Source organism: Schistocerca serialis, chromosome 2 (assembly GCF_023864345.2).
Source record: "Schistocerca serialis cubense isolate TAMUIC-IGC-003099 chromosome 2, iqSchSeri2.2, whole genome shotgun sequence".
Classification (NCBI taxonomy): domain Eukaryota; kingdom Metazoa; phylum Arthropoda; class Insecta; order Orthoptera; family Acrididae; genus Schistocerca; species Schistocerca serialis.
In genome coordinates this window covers 1162427037-1162451934 of record NC_064639.1, presented here as the reverse complement: position 1 = coordinate 1162451934, position 24898 = coordinate 1162427037, and the positions used below count along the sequence as shown (strand labels likewise).

Sequence of the window (24898 nt, the reverse complement as noted above, 5' to 3'; positions counted from 1 at the left end):
CGCGCCCTGCAGGAACTCCTTCCAGATCGCAGGGCAAATTCCAGCTGTCAACTTTCATGCCGTTCAAAGCCACGGAGCCATCAAAGATCGTACTCCGTTACCGCGATCGATTAGTCAGTGCGCACCGGTACAACTCAAGTGGAGAGAGAGAGAGCCAAGATATAAAACACGAATTGGTGTCGCAGTCATCACAACAAAGGCGTTTTCGCTGAGGCAGGACCTTCTTATAAAACTGCAATCGCCAACTTTCTCCCAAAAATGTGAAAATATTTTGTTATGGGCGACCTTCATACGCGGAAATGATCGTCATAATTAACTACGAGAAAACAGAGCTCGCACGGAAAGATTTAAGTGTTCGTTTACCTCTGCGCTTTTCGACAGTGGAACTGTACAGAAGTAGCTTAAAGTTGGTTCAATGAACCCTCTGCCAGACACTCAGTTATGAATTGCAGAGTAATCATGTAGATGCAGGCAAAAGCTACTAAAGCAATCTCCATGGGCTCAAAATAGTCCTGGCACAGTTAAATAAAGCATTCTTACTGATTCACATTGATACGGTACTACAGCCAACCGAGCAGTAATTAATAAGAAGCATGTGACTAATCCTCCAGTAAGGACCCAAAAAACTGATAACTAGTGTCACACGAAACAAAAAAAGGAATTGTGGTATGTAATTAATATTTTCAGTTATAATTCTCCTTGGAAAATTATATTAATCGTACTAATAACAATATTTACCATACAAGTTTTCAGAAATAACGCAATCAGTCACATTTTATGATGTTTCAGTTTTTATTACACTATGACCGGCACGCGCCACTGTTACACGACTCCTCGACCTCTCCCCCAATGCTAACGAATAACCACAAAAAAGGTGTACCACCTGAAGACGCGTCGCTAGACGATTACAAACCGGTCATGGTGTGACAAAAACTGAACCATCACAAAACGTGACTAGTTAGAGTTATTTCCGAAAAGTTTGGTCATCACAGTCACACTTTTCCACATCTATAACGAATTAAAGTTTTATAATTACCATACGTAAAATTAGTTCCCTGTAATCTGAAAAACACAGCTGACATTTTGAAAGCATTCCAGGTACTTCCATGTCTAATTTAAATCACTGAGTAAACGCATCAGGATGATGGCTCATTGCATACACGACAAAAGCCGTAAACTGCTCGATGAGGAACTTTCCTTTGAGCACTGTTTGAACACAGGAACTCTGAAAGTGCTCATATTGTTGTGCTAAGACTCAGGGAGACAAATAACCAGTCACAGATGTGATGGGCGTGTCACAAGCAGACACTCGTTTATTACGAACAAAATATACTTTATTGGTAAACAGTAGAGCATATGTTATAGAAAGGAAAATACAAATTCTTAGCAATAGTTATTAGCATACGCGCAAAAGCAGTTGGCCTGTAAAAACTACATCTAACTAAACTTTATCTCCTTTCTCATTCTGTATGTGAAGATAATGCAGCAAGAAAGGCAGTCCTAAACCATTATGAATAGCGCCTTTAATTTCTTTTTGTTATCTATCTGACTTGATCTTGTTTACCACTACCATTTTATTTAAAAAATGTTAGAGGTAACACGTTGAGAGAGTTGTAAAGGACTTACTTGGCTTACGTCCTTATATGTTGCAGCTAATTCTACTGATCTTTGTCGTTCTGGAACATTAATGAAGTCTGTATGTAATTTTTATCCGTAGTTTTGTGTTTCAACGTTGCTTGTATTGGATTATAATGATTTTATATACACAGATGCGACGTAAAGTATTATTTAGAACTAATATTGTTATTTATAATGTAATTTTGTTCCCATATAATAGTTAATTTCGTTGTAATTCGAGAAGCTTCGGCCCGCTTGGAAGATTAATATCTGTGGAGAGTGCCGCAGAGAGACAGTTGAGGAGCGGCAGTGAGTGATAGTATTTTACGATTACGAGCAAAGCTTAGCAGTACGAGTGAGATGGAATGGCGTCATTTCAGGCGGTGAACTGTGTATTATCAGGTTCTTCATGCTCACAACTGTTTCTCAAATTTATGTCAGCGACGAGATCCTAAACAATTTAATTTTGGCCTTCTGAAAAATAAACGTTCAGGCTGCACGTAAGGGCCAGCCGTCCACTACTGTGTTCTTAATATCGAATTTACTCGATTGGCCTGTCCCGTCCTGAAACACAAAAGTTTTGTATGGAGTATTTCGGTGGGACAGCGAACAACGAGGTAACGTAGCATCGACGTCACAGATCCTACAGAAGTCGTCTCAGGTATGAAGCAGGTGTACGCACATGTCTGTAATCGTATTGCCGATTGTCAACCGACAGTGCATTACTGCGAGCCGTCAGTATGATTCCCATCGATTAACATTACTGAAGTGCATTAGTAAATTCAAGTCCGTTCCCAGTTTAGCGTTCAACAGTTCTTGTCGAATAACACCTCAGATTAAACTTCTCTGTAGTAAAAGGCTATTTCAAATGCCAGAATTTTACCTAGTTGGCTCATAAAGAAGTGTGTTAAGGTAATTTTTATGCCTAAGCGTTTACGATCAGTTAAGTACGGCTATTCTCTAATGCTGACATTAGCTTTATTGCAATCTGGGATCATTTATTTGTTTGTTTGTTACTGTATCAGTAATTAAAATTTCTCACCAAAGATATTCTGAAATTTAAAAGATCTAAATTGCCAGCATTAATAAGTCCATACGCACCAAATTATTTACTTTGATGAAAGGACATTTCCGTATAACGAACTGGCACTGCCTACATACATTTTCAGAGTTGTTTATCGTTACAGTAGCTCTTGCTAAATAGTATTTTATCTGTTTTTATGTCCCACTAACATGTATTTATATTGTGTGTGATTGAAATGTGTATGTGTTCCATATCTGGTATCTCAGCCAGTCATTCTTAGAGACAGACCTAGACCTAACAGATGATTAGAAATATTAGGCTAGTTCGGGACAGAAGCAGTCTGCTTAAGAGTTGGATTACATGAACAGGTGTGTGACGTTTTAAGCACAACATTTCACGAGGTGTTTTGGTGAACGTCTTATTACAGAAACTTTACGTGTTACGTACAAGAAGGCTCTTTGAAATCTTACAAGTTAATTGACAAGGTGAGGGAAGGTATTAGCTGAGTATTTGCTTGTAGGACATTGTGGATATCGTTACAGATCACACAGCCGAGCGAGAGTGGCTGCAACTTTTCATAGACTGTCTTAACCGAAAAGCAGTACCAAGGAGAAGTTAGGACCGTTTTAGTGTGATGGACGATGTATTTGGGTAGAGTCTGTCAATACTGAACGCTAGGAATAATGAATGGTAACTCTCTAAAATGTGTCTTAATAATGCAACATAATGCCTGTAGCAGAGAGAAAGAATCCGACAGTATTTGACTACAAGATTAGTGGCGAACATATTGTAGATGATACATTGTTTAAATATTTGGGAGTAGTTCTAAGAAGCGATATGATGCGGAACAACGAAAACGTAAAATCTGTTATGGGTTAGGTGAGTGGAAGACTTAGATGTCTTTGCCTTGTTGCCTAACGGTTGGTTATCAAGTATATCGATCCCGAGCGGGTTTGGTGCGTTGTACAGCTTGCTGCAGATGCAAACGGATTACATTATCTTTCGACGTGATAGATTTGCCCAGTGCTAGACTCAACAGCGGCTCCTACGACTGCTCTGTCTCCTACAGAGCCGCCCTGCGCCGTACGCCGAGCCAGGCGCCCCCCTGGATAGAGAGGGTGACGCTGCTGGGCTGGATCTTGAGCGGCACCGGCGTCTTCTCGACCACCTGGAGGCTGAACCTGGACAGCAGGTGCACCAGCACCACCTTCGCTTCCATCAGCGCGAACCTCTGGCCTGAAACAAGAGAACTCTGAGGTAAACACATGATCGTGTTAATTGCTTCTTCCTTCACTTCGTACAAGGGAAGCTCCCCCCGTCGCATCGCCCTCAGATTAAGTGGTAACAGGGCCCAGCGGACAGCCTGTCAGAAGCTGAAGAAAGTGTACTGGACTCTGGAAAAAAAAGCAAAACAGAAACTGTGAACGGTCGAAGAGCAAGAAGTGCAATATAGAGCAGTCGGGTAGAGAAAGAGCGACGTTGTTAAGTGGTTGCGGTGTTGGACTGCAACGCGCTATAGCCGTGTTGAAACCCCCCTTGTGGCAATTTGCTTTTTCCCTTTTTCGCTGTGCCCTTTATTCCAATTTGTGTCCGTGACGTGGTGTAACGTCAGTCTGCGAGGGCGAGGTGTAAGGTAGGGATCTATAATGATAGTTGATTCTGCCCAACTACTCTATTAACAGCCGAAAGGCCTTTGAATGGGAACCGCAAACATTTGATGACAAGGCGACAAGTCAACCGAATCGTCCACCGGAAAACACGTCTGCTGTATCAAAAAATAAATGAAATGATCGTATGGCGTTGTTGGCCAGGAGGTCCCATTCGGGTTCGGCCGCCAAGTACAGGTCTTATTTCAGTCGGCGCCACATTGGACGACTTCCGTGCCGATGATGAGGATAACACATCAGCCCGTCCACGAGCGGAGAAAATCTCCAACGCGACCAGGAATCGAACCCGTGCCCGCTGCGGGGGAACCAAATACGTTACCACTGAGCTAATCAGGCTTACTGCTGTGTCAGCCACGGCATTAGTGACAGTACGTTTGTCATGTGACAGGGATTTTTGTATCCCGCCTGGGAGGCGGCGCGTGGGTAAGGAACAGGAACAGGAAAATTACGTCGGTACTGCCGTGAGTAAAAATGGTTTACTAGTGCAAGAAAGAATACATAACTTTGTACAGATGCGAAGTCTTGGACCCGTTGTATGTAGAGCAAAGCTGAAGCGAAGTGTCCTGGTTGTCTGCACCTGATGAAATGGGCCAGAATCTGTAGCGGAGCTCGTAGAGCTGCACAGCACCAGCTAGAGGGCTCTGCCGTCGGTGTCTTGTGGTAGTGCCAACCTTTGAAACTATGTGGCACCGTTACTATCGATACCACAGGAATCTCCTATCGACGCACCTAATTTGTACGACTGGTAAGTGAGTGAGATATGCCTCCTTGTGCGACACAGGTGTGCTCAGTCCCTAGGAAATGATGAAAACATAATAGCTTGTCACATAAGCTGCAACAAATGAACGCAGCAGTTTCACAATCACACATTTTGTCTTTGCTCTGTCAAAGCATATGTCTTTAACGTTTTCGAAGTTCCTTTTCGTTTTGGAAGTCTTGACCCTTGAGTTCCTTTGTTGTAACATAGTTCACACCCGTTTACTCGTTGTTTTCATTTCTGTGAGACGTCTATGTGGTCTGCTCCCATTGTTCACAACATTTACTTGCGACGGGAACGTATTCTTACCACATGATTCATATTCTATAACCAGTGTATAGTATGACACTGCAGAGAATACAGAAAGAGAATAAACATTCCAATGACCAGACGACAGTTCGTAATGTTGTAAAAAAAAAGCACGAGGCAGCTTTGAACACAGCTGGCCCGCACGGTAGTCCAACACCATAATCAATTAATCACGACACCATTGCTGATCTCACGCTACTCTTTATTAAACTTCTCGTTCTTGGGCTGTTCACTGTTTCTATTTTGCTTTTTATTTTTCACACTTCAGTACACCTTCTTCCTGCTTTCATGCTTGATCTGTGTTCAGTTTTTGTCGGGTTGCCTACTTGCCCATCTTACCATGAACTCTGACAGGGGAGCGATGGGGAGTCTCCCTTGTCAGTAGAAACATTTCACACTCAAGAATTAAAAGCAAACAACTTGCGTATTTTACACTAATATTTGATTGTTACTAAAATGTTTTCGATTTATTAGGCCATCATAAGGTAACGATTTAAACTTTGCATTATATGGATGCTAGAAACTGTTCGAAATATTTGATCATGACATGAGGCATTAAGCGTGAAACGTGTAAATCAGCCCTTGCGTGCCACACTTTTACAATAATTTATGCCTTTATCTTACCGTACTGAACAATTGCATAGAGGAAGGTTGTGAATGTTCATAAATTACAAAGTAAATACAGGCCATTACAGGCGACACAATTTTCAAAGTAAATATGACATGGTCGTTAATTTCTAATACAACTTACAAACTTAGACAAAGTTAGAATGGTTTTGCACTGGGGAGACACAGGTACAAGGTGAATATTCACTGAATTAAAGGACGCAGCTTGTATGGAAATAGCATGTAGAAAGTCGAGAGGTTGTTGTAGAAAGGAAGAGTACAAGATGAGTCAATTACGCTGCCGAGAATGTGTGTGTTCTAGTTCCAACATTATCAAAATCTACAGAATGTATGAAAACAAAATTCTAATGATGGAGGTCTCGGCATTCCAATAGGAGGAACAGTATAGCACTACCACAAAATTAAATGAAGAATGGTGTGTGTGTGTGTGTGTGTGTGTGTGTGTGTGTGGCTAGATAGCTGGTTCACGTGAACGTTGTGAGAGAGGATGTTCTCATTTGCATCTGCTCATTCAGAACCTGGTGAGACTTTTGCGCCTAATGTTCATCGACATCAAGTCTAAGTTTTCTTTCTTTGTTCGCTGTATATAGTAAGGAAGATAGTTCCTTACTACTTAACACTTAACAAACCATTACAAGAAAGTTCCTGGTGAAAGCGATATACGGCAGCATACATCGTGATATCAACGAGTGTACTCGCTCGGTAACAGCACAAACTGAAAATTTCCTGCAGACTTCTACAGATGTGTGCTAAATTTGGTAAAACTACAATCGTCTGGCTAATGCTGCCCCGGTGAGTGCCCTAAGAAGCGTAGAGAAAAGACGTCACCCATGGGAACTGTAGCTTCTCTTATTGGTTATAAATGGAGGCAGTGATAAGAGTTTGTCGCCAGTGTTGTAAATCTCAGATACATATTCTATCTACATAAATTCCCTGAAAAATGAATGTTGATAAGTAAACCTAACAATAACCTTCTGTAAAGAAACACGTTCGTCAAACGTTAAACCTGTTGTCATACAATCTCTTAGGCAGTTCGTGTGCGAAGATAGGAAGCGTTATCTAGGTGCTAGCGTTAGCCCTTACCGGGTTTGCCAGTGTGTCTGTTGATATGACGTATCAATTGTATGTTAGTTATTCAAATAAGAGTCTAATTCCTATTTGTATTTCTATGTTTCATTTGCATGAAGTACTCTCGAAGTCGAAGTCAAAATTACTGCGTAAGCTATTCACAGAGGAAATTATGTATTTATTTACAGCCACTGTATGAATGGAAATCGGAAAGTCACCAGCAATGGGGTTACGAAAACAATGGTTGTACTTTTGTTTGATAATTGTTCATCCTGTAATTTTCATATCTCCTATATCGTTAGTATTTGCAGTAATCTTCCACAGTTAGTTCATCAGTGCGGTTTACCTTGCAGATAGGAGCAACTATTACTTGGCATAAAATCTTGCCGAAAATCGTGACAGGTGTCGCAAATGTAAACCACCCTAAGCGGCAGACTATCCTCCATCCTATGTAGCCTCCGTCAATTGGGCCTGTAAACACTGAGAAGAGGTTTGTAGTTGGTCCATGGGGATGGTACATCATACATTTATCGAAAATTTAGGGTGTTCCAAAATCATCTTTACGCCTTTTTTGTTATTTCAGAAATGGGGATAAGCAGAAAGGTGCGTATTGCAGCATAAAATGTTCAGACGAGTGTGAATTCCTAAGGGACCAAACTTCTGAGGTCATCGGTCCCTACACTTACGCACTACTTAAACTAACATATGCTAAGGACAACACGCGCACCCATGCCCGACCGAGGACCCGAACCTCCGAAGGGAGAGGCCGAGCAATCCTTGACATTGCGCCTTAAACCGTGCGGCCACACAGCGTGTCGTAATGCAGCATAAAGTTGACACCCACCGAAAGATTTAGTGGCCTTATAACAGAGTCCAACACGTGCGCCATCTATGGTACGCAGGAAATCTAGCCGATACTCTAGTCCCTCCCACGGCCAGGCTAGCATGTCATTAAGGCGTGTGTCGCTGCCGTTCTGATGCAACCTTGCAGATCCAGGAGGTGCTGCATCGCGATCTGGTAGACAGCATCCCTCACAAAGCCACAAAGGAAAAAAATCTAATGGCTTTGTGTCTGAAGGCTTTGGGGGGCCAGGAGATAGGCCCTCCTCTGCCAAGCCAGCGACACGGAAATGTGTTGAAAGCCTTCCCAACGATAGAGCCCTAGTGAGAAGGGGCACCATCTCGCTGCAGCACGGGATCAGGTTGCAGTTCTTCGACCTCTGAAAATTTAAACTGTTCCAACATGTTCAGCAGCGGTTATTGACTTATGTGGAAAGAAAAACGGTCCCATCACACGACTGTGAAGCAGATCACACCACACGTTTACCTTTGGAAATTTTGGAAATTTGTAATAAGATCCTGTGGGACCAAACTGCTCAGGTCATCGGTTCCTACGCTTATACAATACTTAATTTAACTTAAACTAACTTACGATAAGCACAACACACACGCACCCATACCCGAGGGAGGACTCGAACATCCGACGGGGAAGTTTACCTTTGGACTGTCGCGCACAGTTTTCACGTAAAGTGGGATTTCATAGTCCCACACCTTCAAATTGTGTCAGCTGACCATCCTGGATACATGAAAGCAGGCTTGTTCCGAGAACATAACCTTTCTCAGATAGTCTGGGTCGTTGTCGATGCGACTCGGTATCCCAGTTTCAAACACTTTGCGCTTTGGCCTGCCATCAGGTTGAAGCGCAGGCAGCTGCTGCAACTCGTAGGCATGAAGGTTCAGCCCCTTGTGTAGCGCGCCGTGGTTGGCCGTAGCTGCAGCTGTTGAGATAATTGACAGACTGACTTGGTTGGGTTGCAGAAAAATGCCTGTTGCTCCCGCGCCACATCTGCTTCGCTCGTCCTTAGCACGCCCAAAACTCATCCTTTGCACACCACTTCCGGCTTCCTTCAACCTCGAGTACCACTGTCTTATGGTCGGAAGTGATGGTGATGTGCTTCCGGAATTTCCGCTGAGCCTGGGTGTCAGGTTTGGTCTCTATCAAATACTCCCGACACTGTACCATATGATGGGGAGTGATCATTCTCGTCAATAACTGTGCTGCAGAAACAAAAATCAAACAAAATTTTATGTGTGTGTGGACAATATGCCGGAAACCATATCTTTATATCTATCCCCCTTTCTGAAACATACGTCATCAAAGTTGTAAAGAGCATTTTGAAACACGGTGTGAATGTTCAGGTTACTACTTCTGCTCCTCTTGGCCAAATCCGGAGGCTAAATCTTCAGCGTCAGTGTGATTTGCGCCGGCTACCGCCGTCGTGTCATATCGTCACGGTAATGCGACTTCTTTTTCTGCCATGATGGCAAGTAACATGATAAAAATATTAAAAAGGTAATTATACTGCAGATTTCTTACCAATACAGATGCGAGGTCCAGACCCGAACGGAAAGTAAGTGAATGGCTTGATGAGGTGCTTGTTCTCTGGACTGAACCTCTCCGGGTCGAAACGCTCGGGCTCCGGAAAGTACTTGGGGTCGCGGTGGATGGCGTGCACGGGCACCCAGATGACGTCACCAGGGTGCAGCCAGACGCCAGGGCCGCCGTCTGCGGCTGGCAGCTGGTAGGAGCGCACGCACACGCGGTCCAAGGCTGTGCCGGGCACGTATATCCTCAGTGTTTCTGTGGACGTAAAAGGAACTCTGTTAATTGCAGAAAACACAACTTAAAGTGTGGTGGAAAAAGGTAAATTTCTCGATAATTCACTGTCAACGTACGAAGAAGGAAGGAAGTTTTGGGTTAGACGTCCTGTCGATATCATTGTTAATACACCGTCGGAATAAAATAATTAGTACACCTGGAAAGCCGATGAAAATTTTGATCTGATGACACCCTATGCGACCTGGGGGATAGTAGATGCACTGAAAATGGTTTCAGTGTCGCCCGCCAACAGATGTCTTAGTGGCGTAGCTACCAGAGCGCCACCTTTGACTATCCTTTAATAGGGAGAGCTCACAGCCAGAAATCTCAGTGTGGGGCAAGTGTTTGAAGCAAGCGGGAAACCGTGCCGCGGGGACGCACTCACTCTTCCTACAGCCAACCGAGCGAGTTTGAAAGGCGTCAAATTGTGACCTTCCGAGTGGCGGGATGGTCATTTCGGAAAATTGCCACACGGGTTGTACGTGCTGCGTCAGACGTGCAACGATGTTGGTACCAGTGGTCACGTGAACATTCTCACACCCGTAGACGAGGTGCTGGATGTCCACGCAGTACATACGCCCAACAGAATCGTATTGTAAGGGCGGCAGTGGCAGATCCTACGGCACAGTTAACAGGACTTGTGAGCCGAGACGCGTCAACACGAACTGTTGTGGACCGGTTTTTAGTAGTGAGACTCCGGGCACGCACATCTCCAGCGCGTCTTCCAGCAGCGTCACAGCAACGCCGGACACCGATCGACTCTTGCAGTCAGAGGGTCAATGGCGCGACGTCATCTTCAGCTATGATCGCAGATTCTGCCGGCGTGTAAGTGATGGTCGTTTGCGCGAACGATGTAGGAGTGGTGAGGGCTGCCTCGTACAGTGCATTCGTCCGAGACATACTGACCCCACCCCGGGCCCTAAGGTTTAGGTTGCGATGAGCTACAGCTGTCGTTCACCTTTGGCGTTTCTGGAGCGGACACTAACCTGCTCTCGGTACGTGCAGAATGTTGTTAACTCGTTTTTTTGCCGTTCTCGCGACAGGAAGGCGATGAGTTGTTCCAACACTATTACGCTAGTCTACACACTGCCCGTGAAACACAAAGTGCTCTGCAAGACGTGCAGCGACTGTCCTGGCCGAGGCGATCTCCAATAGAGCACGTGTGGGGTATGATGGGACGAGAAGTGGCTCGTGCTACAGCAGCTCTCACAGAACTCCGTGAACAGGTAGAGCAGGCGTTGCGTAACGTGTCCCAGGAGAGTATTCGCCTTCTGTACGATCGACTGGGTGCCAACGTCGTCCATACTGATACGAGTGCTTCAGCATAGGTCGATTCCTGGTACCTCGGAACTGCTCGTGCCATTGATCTGTAAATGTAATCATATCACGTACTCCTACACAATGTTCTAATAACGAGCCTTGAGATAGACTGGGACACTCAGATGTTCAGGACGGGTGGCAGGGACAGAGCATCGAGTGACATTATACTGAGTGCACTATCCGAAAATTACCTCGAGCAATTAAACAGAGAACTGACTCGTGGAGATAACATCTTGGACCTACTGATAACAAACAGACCCGAACTTTTCGACTCTGTAAGCGCAGAACAGGTAATCAGTGATCGTAAGGCCGTTGCAGCATCCCTGAATATGGAAGTAAATATGAATATTAAAAAAGGGAGCAAGGTTTATCTGTTTAGCAGGAGTAATAAGAGGCAGACTTCAGACTACTAACAGAGCAAAATGAAAATTTCTGTTCCGACACTGACAATGTTGAGTGTTTATGGAAAAAGTTCAAGGCAATCGTAAAATGCGTTCTAGACAGGTACGTGCCGAGTAAAACTGTGAGGGACGGGAAAAACCCACCGTGGTTTTGGTCTTACGTTAAATCAGTAAGTGGATCGAAACATCATATCCAGACACTCTGGGATGATAATGGCATTGAAACAGAGGATGACACGCGTAAAGCTGAAATACTAAACACCTTTTTCCAAAGCTGTTTCACAGAGGAAGACCGCACTGCAGTTCCTTCTCTAAATCCTTGCACGAACGAGAAAATGGCTGACATCGAAATAAGTGTCCAAGGAATAGAAAAGCAACTCGAATCTCAACAGAGGAAAGTCCACTGGACCTGACGGGATACCAAATCGATTCTACACATAGTACGCGAAAGAACTTGCCCCCATTCTAACAGCCGTGTACCGCAAGTCTCTAGAGGAACGGAAGGTTCCAAACGATTGGAAAAGAGCACAGGTAGTTCCAGTTTTCAAGAAGGGTCGTCGAGCAGATGCGCAAAACTATATGCCTATATCTCTGACATCGATCTGTTGTAGAATTTTAGAACATGTTCTTTGCTCGCGTATCATGTCATTTCTGGAAACCCAGAATCTACTCTGTAGGAATCAACATGGATTCCGGAAACAGCGATTGTGTGAGACCCAACTCGCTTTATTTGTTCATCAGACCCAGAAAATATTAGATACAGGCTCCCAGGTAGATGCCATTTTCCTTGACTTCCGGAAGGCGTTCGATACAGTTCCGCCCCGTCGCTTGATAAACGAAGTAAAAGCCTACGGAATATCAGACCAGCTGTGTGGCTGGATTGAAGAGTTTTTAGCAAACAGAACACAGCATGTTGTTATCAATGGAGAGACGTCTACAGACGTTAAAGTAACCTCTGGCGTGCCACAGGGGAGTGTTATGGGACCATTGCTTTTCACAATATATATAAATGACCAAGTAGATAGTGTCGGAAGTTCCATGCGACTTTTCGCGGATGATGCTGTAGTATACAGAGAAGTTGCAGCATTAGAAAATTGCAGCGAAATGCAGGAAGATCTGCAGCGGATACGCACTTGGTGCAGGGAGTGCCAACTGACCCTTAACATAGACAAATGTAATGTATTGCGAATACATAGAAAGAAGGATACTTTATTGTATGATTATATGATAGCGGAACAAACACTGGTAGCAGTTACTTCTGTAAAATATCTGGGAGTATGCGTACGGAACGATTTGAAGTGGAATGATCATATAAAATTAATTGTTGGTAAGGCGAGTACCAGGTTGAGATTCTTTGGGAGAGTCCTTAGAAAATGTAGTCCATCAACAAAGGAGATGGCTTACAAAACACTCGTTCGACCTATGCTTGAGTATTGCTCATCAGTGTGGGATCCGTACCAGGTCGGGTTGACGGAGGAGGTAGAGAAGATCCAAAGAAGAGCGGCGCGTTTCGTCACAGGGTTATTTGGTAAGCGTGATAGTGTTACGGAGATGTTTAGCAAACTCAAGTGGCAGACTCTGCAAGAGAGGCGCTCTGCGTCGCGGTGTAGCTTGCTATCCAGGTTTCGAGAGGGTGCGTTTCTGGATGAGGTATCGAATATATTGCTTTCCCCTACTTATACCTCCTGAGGAGATCACGAATGTAAAATTAGAGAGATTCGAGCGCGCACGGAGGCTATCCGGCGGTCGTTCCTCCCACGAACCATACGCGACTGGAACAGGAAAGGGAGGTAATGGCAGTGGCACGTAAAGTGCCCTCCACCACACACCGTTGGGTGGCTTGCGGAGTATAAATGTGGATGTAGATGTAGATAGAGTAAGTTGGAAAGCTCTGAGTGGATGTGGAATTTTTTCCCCCAGCAGTGTAGGATGATAGCAGCAGCTTTTGGTGGATCAGGATGGGAGGAGAACCGAGCAGTGTGAGCCCTCTCCGAAGGGCGTTACAGTGCCTCACGGAAAACACGGATGCCTAAATGAGGATGTCGTCACGCCCACAAAAGTACAATAGTGTCACTTAACATTATAGATACATATTAATAATTGAAATAAATTTCCTAAATTAATCTGATTTTTCCGAATCAAGCCGTCTATATTGCTTAATATAATTCTTTATTTACAAAGACGTTTATGCGGCCGCGCTTAGGAATAGCTTTTATTGCAACTGATACTGAACATTTTTTAGAAATTATTAGTTTTGTTCTGATGATGACAGTAGCCGAAACTTGGTTGTAAGTAGATATGTATATTAGGCGATTTAGATTACTTTATTAACAATGATTATCGATACATCTTACATCCACGAAATACCCAATTTCTTGCAATGTATGGGGAAACTTATCCGCAGCGAATAGTTTTCGTTTGTTTTGATCTCAGACAGAGTCCATACTTGTTAGGAGGATTTTTTGTTGTTATGTTTGATTGAATGATGTTTGAAGGTATATGAAACGTACCTTGGAATGGACAAAGCCAGTTGGTGCACTGACTGAGACGTTGGACTTGTATTTGACAGGAGAAAGTTGAAATCTTTTCCCAGACAGATCCAAGTAGGTTTCCAACATATCGCCTATATCGCTTCGGGCGAAAGCTGAAGTTTAGATTCAAACTTTGTTTGCTCTGCTGCTCTGTGATTGCTCCTGGTCCGTACAATCGGGTGTTTAATTATGTTATATTTTAAACAAATCTGAAAATTTACAAAACTTTGACTAGCCGACTTCATTCACAATTTCATTTAAAGTGGCGATTCACAAAACTGGTTTGTGATTACTGCATACAATAACAGAGGGCCGCCGAAGATAAATCCTAGACTTCGGCGTATCTTTGCTTGCTCTTTAACGGTTTGCTCACGAATGTTTTCTACAGTTCTTGTCCAGAATTATTAGTGGTCCGTTAGTGCCATTTGTGAATGTAAGAAAGAGTTGTATAGTTAAACTGTAAGAGAAGTGAATACCATGGAGATTTTCCTGGAAATCGGAAGACTTGCACCAGTAAAAGAGTGAGACTATTTTTTTCGCCGCTTTTGTGTAGGTACGTGGATAAGTTGAGTACAAGAAGTGCAAGAAACTTCTTATGGCAGAAGAATGTAAACGTAGCTGTAGAACCCATAAAATGAAATTGCTGCTCAAAACAGCTCGGAGTATACGCAAGGCGAAAACAGTAATTGAGTGGATGGGACGTATGGAGGGAAACAGTAACATTTTGAACGAATCCATAACATTCAGTAAAGATCTGTCTTTTTAGCTACAGCAATGGTGAGAAAGAAACTGAGTCTGTTCGCAATTACCTAAGCCTATAGCAAGTGAAGGTATTCAGTATGCAATGAAGAAAATAAAGAAGAGTGAAAGTCCTGACCCGGGGGGAATAACATCTAGGATAATGAAAATGGGTCATACTGCACTACCTGACCACATCAAAGTACTAAACAAGATACAAAAGACAAAAATACTGTACTTTCAGAAACTCCTGTACACCAAATACAGAGAAGGCGCAAAACTGGAATTAATAACAACCACCCAATTGGTTGGCATAGCAGAATTATCAACTATTAATCAAACTAATCCAGAAGAGTATTTTAGTAAATCTACAACAACATCGATCACAGAACATGTGCTTTTCAGGAATGGTTCTTCTCTAACTGATCATCTGCAGGTAGTGCTTCTTATAGCAGAGGAATTAACTAAATACTACGCCGGTGCTCGTCAGAGCACGAAAATACTATTAAATATGAAACTTGCAAAGTAACAGAGTCCCGTCGACCGTATAACGCTATGTTTACCCATTTTTTTGGTATTACAAAGGAATTCACTTCTCTGTACCATAAAAATGTACTAGAAGTCTCAACAAATATAGCTGTAGGTTATAAACTGAGGTGAGAAAGTCATGGGATACCTCCTAATATCGTGTCGGACCACCTTCTTGTCCGGCGTAGTGGAACAGCCCGACGTCGCATAGGCTCTACAAGTCGTTGGAAGTCCCCTGCAGAAATATTGAGCCATGATCCTTCTATAGCCGTGTTGGCAGTACGGGATTTTTTCTCGAACTGACCTCCCACTTTTGTCCCATAAATGTTGGATGGGATTCATCTGGGGCGGTCTGGGAGGCCAAATCATTCGCCCGAACTGTGTAGAATATTCTTCAAAACAATCGCGAGCAACTCTTGCCTGGTACCATGGCGAATTTTCGTCCATAAAAATTACATGCTTTTTTGGGAACATGAAGTCCATGAATGGCTGCAAATGGTCCTCAAGTAGCTAAATATTACCATTTCCAGTCAATGATCGGTTCACTTGGACCAGAGGACGCAGTCTATTCCATGCAAACTTGGGCTGCACCACTATGGAGTGGCTCGTTGACAACTTGGTTCAGCGGTTTCGTGGGGTCTGCGCCAAACTCGAAGCCTACCGTCAGCAGAAACTGCGACTCTCCTGACCAGGCCACGCTCTTCCGTGCGTCTAGGGTCCAACCGATACGGTCAACAGCCCAGGAGAGGCGACGTCGTGCTGTAAGAAAAGGCACTCTCCTCGGCCGCCTGCTGCCACAGCCCGTTAACGACAAACTTCGCCGCACTGGCCTAACAGACACGGTCGTCGTACGCCCCACACTGATTTCTGCGGTTACTTCGCGCAGTGTTACTTGTCTGTTAGCACTGACAACTCTGCGCAAATGCCGCTGCTCTCGGTCGTTACGTGAAGGTCGTCGGCCACTTCGTTGTCCGCGGTGAGAGGTGACGCCTGAAATTTGGTTTTCACGGCACACTACGGATCTCGGAAAGAATTACGTCGGAGATCTTTTCATATGAATCATGTGAGTATAAATGATAGTCCGGCCAATCCACTGCCGTCTCATAACTTGTGTACGCGATGTTACTGCCATCTGTGTATGTGGATATTGCTATGCCATGACTTTCGTCTCTTCAGTGTATTAGTGTAATAAAGTATGTGTACTCCAGCATCACAGTGCAGGAACAACTATAATCCTTTCATCATAAGAATAAACCCGATGTAAAGAAACACAAACGCGATAATTGGTCGTAGCACACGTACACTGGCGTTGTTGCGCTCTTGGAAGTAGGTCCTACTTATGTATTAGATATCTTATTACTAAGTTACCTTAAATGAAACTTTAAGATATTCAAACGTATTAACAGCCATCAAGCTTTAGCTGCGTAGTTTTTATTTCAAAAATCGCATACAGTCATAGCCTCAGCAACGCTGTGCTCTGATTTGTTAATGCCTGGTATGAAACTGCCTGAGGCTGGTTTCTGTTCCGCAGTGAAACACGTCTGTGGAGTACGGTTAAAAAGCGCCGAGAAATTGGCTGTTTTTAATGATTTTCATGAATTTACTGAGATAATCGGCTTTGAAAATTTCCCAGCGACTGTATGTAATACAGTTGACACACAAACACACATCGTACGTAGAAAAAGCAGTCAGTAGCGTAGTAGAATAGTAACCAGATAATGGTTCGTTGCTTCAAATATCTCCAGTATCTTTTTTTTTCCTCGTTCAATTTGAAACACCTACATCTTGTACTTATAAAACTCATCACCATTTTTTATGAATAAAGCACATCTTCTTGTTCCCAATTACATATTGCCCGCGAAATTCCTGTTTTCATTTCAAATACAAATTCTTAATTATAGATGTTTTACGAAAGACTGTTCATAACAGTTGCTTAAGTTAGGAAAACGTAACAGTTTTTAAGGCTAAAATGAAAAACCAAATCCTCTTTATTTGGATTTTTTCCATCGTTTTATGCCACAGAGGTAGATAACTATCGTACTCGTAGACACATCACATGAGAAACTATCATTTTCACAGCATAGTGCACGTCATTCAGATGCTGCATTTCTTAAATTTTCTACTGTACCATTACATTATGAACCCAATGGAACTCATCTGAAGCTAAGTTGCGGGATCTGGCCCGAGTTGTAACAAGACTGTTAAACTGCCAGATGTACTAGAACTGACTGACTGACTGACGCACGGCAGCTTTTTCACGTGTCAACGCCGAACGCTGGCTGGATATAGAACGGCTCTCTATAGAAGAAGCAGAGAAAATGCGGCGCCTGGTTGGCTTCGTGGCTCGTTATCAACGTAGCAGGTGACACTTCCAGAACTGAAATGTAATGCTCGGATTCGGATAAGGAAGGAGATAAGAGATTGTCAGACGACTGACTGTAATTAAAACTTCAATGGCTTCAGTATTGGGCAGCACGGTGAAATCCCTGCAGTATGCTTTTGCATTAAACACACCTCTCTCAGAAAAATTGCCCTATGTTGAAGTTGGAAATTTTCATCACTCTTGTTTGTAATTAGAATACTATGGCAGGTGAGAACGAGTGCATTTTATGCTTTCCGTCTGGTCACCTGAGAAGCGCGCTGTAGTGCTGGAGTTTCTGGGAATACAATTTCATTCTCTTTAAAAGTTAAGTGACATTCGAAGCTACACTGCTTCTCTGCTCTTCTATTTTTACGTCTGAACTGCAACTGCTCATATCATGGCAGGTTATTTGGACCTCTGGCTGGCGAGTGGTGTCCAACTTTAATGCGACGGTAAAGCTGATTGTGCCGCATTATCGCTCGGCCTATGTGCGTGTAACACAGCATAAAACGAATCCTTATGGTCCTACTGGCCTGTACTGGTCACAGCTTGGATTCCGCTTCAAGTGAAGCGAAATCCAATGAGATTCGAGCAAGTGCATAAGAATACATGACGTAATGTTTACATCAGGTTTATTCTTTTGATGAACAGAGCATAGGCAAGGGAATTAACAAGTAAAGAGGAGTCAAACACAGAATGTAGCTTTACCAAAGTTATTCATATCAGTTTTGGAGCCTGGCTTTAGAGAAGGCGCCGGCGATTGTGGTTTTGTATAAAAGACCTTGGGATTACACACAAATAGAAAACAAAATCAGAGTGACACGCACGGGGACAGCAATCAGTAGGCCGAGTGTAAAAATAAAAGGTAGATTCGTAAAATAAATTCATGCAAAATAAAAGCGGTATGAAAGACTCCTTGACCTGAACCAGACAAAAGGAAGTGGAGAGGTCAATCAAACAGGGTGACAAATGGAGCAGAATAACGACAGCATGGACTCCTATAGAAGGGAAAAGAAGGAGGGGAAGACAGATGGGCTGAACACCTATGGAGGACAGGAGAGACCAATGGTAGGAATTCGGAGAGGCTTTTGCGCAACAGTGGGACGCTAGTGATTACCAAGGGCAGTAATAACAATCAGATAGTATCGACGGATGCGAAATTCTTTGTTTTCCGAAAAGTGTTAAGCAGAGCATTTCTGGCAAAAACTTTCATATATCCAAGAACGTGAGAGCACGCACCAGAGAGCACCATGTCGAGGTACTGGCAGCCCGTGACCTGCTCGTAGCTGGGCTGCCCCCCACTCTTCTGCATCAGCTCGTCCACCTCCTTCTGCAGCCGCTTCTGCACGTCCTCGTGCGTGGCCAGCAGGTAGCTGCAGAACGTCAGCAGCGTCGCTACTGACTCGAATCCGGCGAAGAAGAAGAGTATGGCCTGTGCCGCCACGTCCTCTTCGCTGAGACCTGCGTCAGGGAAGAATGTTTCATATTAAAGCATTCGGAAATAAATGCCGGCCCCTCAAAATGTCGATGCCCCCTTAGCTTCCGTACCAATCTCGTAAATACTCTCAAACTTAGGCACTCTGGCAAAAATAAATTAAATATGTGACGAAGTGGTATTCAGTTCTATAGCAAACGCTTATTCCTACATTGCAAACGCTTAACGCCACAACTGGCCCGTTTACTTTGAACAGCAAAAACACTGTACGAAATAAAAAGTCGCGCATCACGAAGGAGTTGCATGAATTGGTCCCAAATTGATATTCACACAGGTATCGACGGTAAATGCAAAATTGTGAATTTCGGTCGCCGATTGCTGAAAGCGTGATGCAGCTGAAGAATTCCACCGGCCAGCTGCCTGGGACAGTAGGCAGGGGACATGAGATACCAGGATATAAAGCGTTTGCGAATTTCATTCCGCGTAATGAGTTGGGCAGTAACTGTGTCTCGGAGACTGGCGCGTTAACAGTGTACGCTGATGTCTGCGTTTGAGAGAGGAGGACTTGTAACTGGGCTCAAAGAAGCCGGTTCGCGTTATCAGCGGATCGCTCGACATTTGAGTGAGAGCTATGCCACTGGCTGGACACTGGCTGGAATGAGTGCACTGTGGCCGAACATAACGTCAACAAGGAACCGGCCGAGCTAGAGAAAAGACAGAACGAGAGGACAGAGGAACGTCAAAGAAGTACTCATAGCCACGGATTCATCACTGTCATCGATCCGACGTGCAACTGGTGCTTGAGTGACGGCAAGGACTGCTAATGAGCGGCTCACAGGAGGGCGCTGAGGCCTCGGCGCCCCTTGCGCCGGCTACCATTGACCTCTGTACACCAGTATGCCCCATTTAGAGTGGTGTCTACACATCCGGCCTGTAATTTCATTGACTGGCGGAGAATCGCCTTCAGTGGTGAGTCCCTGTCCGAACTGAGCCCCCAATGACCAGCAAAGACGCCCCAGACATCAGCGGCAGAGCGACGTGACTGTCGCCCTCCAGGTAGTGGTGGTCTGGGACGGCACTTCTTTTCACAGCAGAGCTCCACTTGTCGTCACCCGCGGCGGACTTGCGGCGCAGCAGTACGTAGATCATACTTTACGCTCCGTTTTGTTGCCCCTCATGCCAAGCCATCCTGGACTTACATTTCAGGAAGACAACACCCATTCGCACACGGCAAGAGTTTGTGCTGTTAGTCTTCGTGCCCTACTTCGGGCAGCAAGACTGGCAAATCTCTTCCCAATTGGGGACTCTTGGAGCATTAAGGGGAGCGACCTCCCGCCAGCTTGCGATATTGACGATCTAACTCGCTCATTGGACAGAATTTGACACGCTGTCTCACGGGGGGACATCCAACATCAATCAATCAATGCAAAGCCTAATAACTGCTTGAATGAGGGCCACAGGTGGACCAATGCGTTATTGACTTGACGAATTTTAAAGCTCTTTCTCCTAAATAAATCAAGAAATTTTTCTGAACTGGTAATTATTTGTTTGTCTTTACATGTGCGTCCTATCTACCGATTTTCGTCTCATTCGGATAATTCCTTCGTGATGAGCATTTTTTTTTTTTTGCCTTAGAGTGGATTTCCAAGGTACATAAAAAATCTTTGATTCTCTGCATTTCAAAGATGAACGACATATACTGATATACACAACCTTCATTATCTCTCTACTATGACATAAAAATTTTCGCATAGTTGCTGAAAACTGCAAGCTGCACACATTTGTACCTGCCGTGTGGCACTGGAGATTACATAAGTAATTGGCTTACAACTAAAACCGCTCCAAAGTGGAAGATATCTGGATGTAAACAGATATTTGTGAGATCCTAAAGAGATTACGCTCTTCTAACAGTAGTTTATCCAAGATCGCGATTGGTAAAAGTGAAGTCATTTTCTTTTTCGAGACCGATCCTCGCTGAGATTGCTCATATTTATAGGTTTATATCACTGATGTTTAGTTGTGGAATATATTCTATGCTCACGCATTGTAACCTTTCTAGAGATCGAAGGCCTCAACTATAAAAATCGACATGGATTCCATAAAGAGAGATCTTACGAAACGCAGCCCGCTCAGCACTTCCATGAAGTTCAGAGCGCTGCGTACAAACGTCTTCAGATTGACGCTGTGTTCCTTGACTTCCGGAAGGGATTCGACACTGTTCGATAATCTAACAATATTTGTCACCTTCTAGCATGTAGAACTCAATACGTTGTTCTTCACAAGACGGAATCGACGGGCGTAAAGACAACTTCAGGAGTGCAGTAGAGACTGACAGTTGACCGTAAATAAATTTAACGTACTGTGCACAACTAGGTGAGGAGATTCACTACTATTCGGATTACAATACTACTGAAAAAACACTGGATACATCCACTATAGTAAAGTATTTGGGAATAACCATCCGAAGCAACGTAAAGTGGAATGAGCACACCAAAAAACGCTAGGAAAAGCAAACGCCAGTCTGTAATCAAATGACAGAATCTCAAATAAACGTAGTTGTTCTTGGGTCCTTTGTTGTTCTTATTATATATTAATGACTTGCCATTCTATATTCATGAAGAGGCAAAGTTAGTTCTCTTTGCTGATGATACAAGTATAGTAATCACACCTGAGAAACAAGAATTAACTGATGAAATTGTCAATACTGTCTTTCAGAAAATTACTAAGTGGTTCCTTGTAAACGGACTCTCACTGAATTTTGATAAGACACAGTACATACAGTTCCGTACAGTGAATGGTATGACGCCATTGATAAATATAGACCTTAATCAGAAGCATATAGCTAAGGTAGAATATTCCAAATTTTTAGGTATGTCCGTTGATGAGAGATTAAATTGGAAGAAACACATTGATGATCTGCTGAAACGTTTGAGTTCAGCTACTTATGCAATAAGGGTCATTGCAAATTTTGGTGATAAACATCTTAGTAAATTAGCTTACTACTCCTATTTTCACTCATTGCTTTCATATGGCATCATATTTTGGGGTAATTCATCACTGAGGAATAAAGTATTTATTGCACAAAAGCGTGTAATCAGAATAATAGCTGGAGTCCACCCAAGATCATCCTGCAGACAGTAGCTTCTCAGTATATATACTCTCTTATGAAATTTGTTATTAACAACCAAACCCAATTCAAAAGTAATAGTAGTGTGCATAACTACAATACTAGGAGAAAGGACGATCTTCACTATTCAAGATTAAATCTAACTTTGGCACAGAAAGGGGTGAATTATACTGGCACTAAAGTCTTTGGTCACTTACCAAATAGTATCAAAAGTCTGACAGATAACCAACAAGTATTTAAGAAGAAATTAAAAGAATTTCTGAATGACAACTCCTTCTACTCCACAGAGGAATTTTTAGATATAAATTAAGAAAAAAAAGAAAAAAAAGAAAAATATTAAAAAAATAAATAAAAATAAAAAATAAAGAAAAACAAAAAACACAAAAAGTAAAGTTGTTATATTAACTTAAGTATGTTGTTAAATTAACCTAATTATGTCATGTACTGGAAAATTCGACTCGTTCCACATCATTACGAAATATCGTATTCATGATCCATGGAACTAGTATTAATCTAATCTAATCTAATCTAATCAAAAACCGAGCGGGGTGGCGCAGTGGTTAGACACTGGACTCGCATTCGGGAGGACGACGGTTCAATCCCGCGTCCGGCCATCCTGATTTAGGTTTTCCGTGATTTCCCTAAATCACTCCAGGCAAATGCCGGGATGGTTCCTCTGAAAGGGCACGGCCGCCTTCCTTCCCAATCCTTCCCTAATCCGATGAGACCGATGACCACGCTGTCTGGTCTCCTTCCCCAAACCAACCAACCAATCTAATCAAAAGAAATGACTCACAGAAGACGTCTAAGACTGGGTCTTGAGTGCTGTTCATCAGGCTGGGACACTTGCTAGGTTGGATTAAGGATTAACAGAAGAGAGAGGGAAGATGCAACGAAGAGCAGCGCGTTTCGTCACGGGGTCCTTTAGTCACCGCGACAGCGTTACGGAAATGTTCGATAAGCTCCTGTGGGGGTCGCTACAAGACAGGCGTCTGCGAAATGAGGAGGTCGAGAAAAGCAGACAGATTAGAACTGATACGGAAGTTTATCACGGATGCAACACAGAAATGGAAAACGACAGCAGTGCCAGAAATACTATCCGGTTAGCATCGTCAAGTGGTCTGTGGAACAGACAGGTAGATGTAAGTCATAGACTACACATTTTCTGAGTAACTGTTTGTTTTAAGCATGTGACATATTTAAGGATTTGTTAATTGTGACAGGATGTCGAAGACAGCTAGTGTGGGCTGTGGTTTTCTGCGGAAGAAGGAAGAGATGTGCAGCTGAAGAAGGTCCGATCTGAGTTCAGTAACTTCTTTAGTGCCGCTTGTTTACAATCATTGGCTCGGAAGTGCAAGAAAAGGTGTGTGGGCGAGGTGAATACGAAGTATGGCTATAAAATAACGAAACAGATGCTGTCACAGAGTAAGTACGCATGCACCAAACATGAACGACCAATAGCTGTGAAGCGTAAAGCCTTCTCAGTCGAATGTGCTATCTCTGATGTCTGTAGAGCAATCAGTGTTGCCGTAGCCTTCATTTGTTTAAAAGTTGTTATTTTTTGTAGAAAAAACGGTAAGTATAATGATACAGCAACAAATTGTCGTTAAGTTTCATAAGAATCTCGAAAAAACAGCTACTGAAAGCTGTCTTTTGGTCGAACAAATGTTTATAACGTACGCGGGTCTCTGAGTGGTTCAAGACTTTCCAAGACGGCCGAGAAGACATTGAGGACGACTCACGCCCGGGACGACGTTCAACATCAGAAACTGATGAAAATATCTACAAAGTTGGTGATCTCATTCGATTCGACCGACGACTGAGTATTCGATCGATGGGTGAAACTATAAGAATAGACAAAGAATGCGTTAGCAAATTGTACATAGTCAGTTTAACGTGAAAAAAGTGAATGCGAATTGTTGTGGAAAATTCTCACAATCTAACAGACAGAAGCTCGTGAAAATGTTTGTACTGACACTGTACTGAATACCTGAAATGTACTCATAGTTGCCCGAACGAACAGCCCTGGCATGTATGAGGCAATGACGATAGTGAAAATTTGTTCCGTATCGGGACTCGAACCCGGATTCCCCACTTTACGCGAGCGGTCGTGTTATCTGCTTTGTACCTAAACTTCCACACTTCCTAGATCCTGCGTCACACCCTGTACACCTTCAAACGTTATGTAGTACAGTACTGGCCATTAAAATTGCTACACCAAGAAGAAATGCAGATGATAAACGGGTATTCATTGGAGAAATATGTTATACTAGAACTGACAAGTGATTACATTTTCACGCATTTTGGGTGCATAGATCCTGAGAAACCAGTACCCAGAACAACCACCTCTGGCCGTAATAACGGCCTTGATACGTCTGGACATTGAGTCAAACAGAACCTGGATGGCGTGTACAGGTACAGCTGCCCATGCAGCTTCAACACGATACCACAGTTCATCAAGAATAGTGACTGGCGTATTGCGACGAGTCAGTTGCTCGGTCACCATTGACCAGACGTTTTCAATTGGTGAGAGATCTGGAGAATGTGTTGGCCAGGGCAGCAGTCGAACATTTTCTGCATCCAGAAAGGCCCGTACAGGACCTGCAACATGCGGTAGTGCATTATCATGCTGAAATGTAGCGTTTCGCAGGGATCGAATGAAGGGTAGAGCCACGGGTCGTAATACATCTGAAATGTAACGTCCACTGTTCAAAGTGCCGTCAATGCG

General features: G+C 43.5%; 1 protein-coding gene across 1 annotated transcript in view; it reads right to left on the bottom strand.

Moving 5' to 3' along the window:
- Positions 1 to 1312: 1312 nt before the first annotated feature.
- The window catches only part of LOC126458627 (cytochrome P450 9e2-like), a 61764-nt gene continuing 38178 nt past the window's right edge, over positions 1313 to 24898 (bottom strand). The window contains exons 6-8 of the mRNA XM_050095795.1: positions 18848 to 19069; positions 9447 to 9710; positions 1313 to 3877 (exon numbers count right to left, since the gene is read on the bottom strand). Coding sequence (XP_049951752.1) covers positions 3705 to 3877; positions 9447 to 9710; positions 18848 to 19069 — 659 coding nt within the window. The 3' untranslated portion in view covers positions 1313 to 3704. The remainder of the gene's footprint in view (positions 3878 to 9446; positions 9711 to 18847; positions 19070 to 24898) is intronic.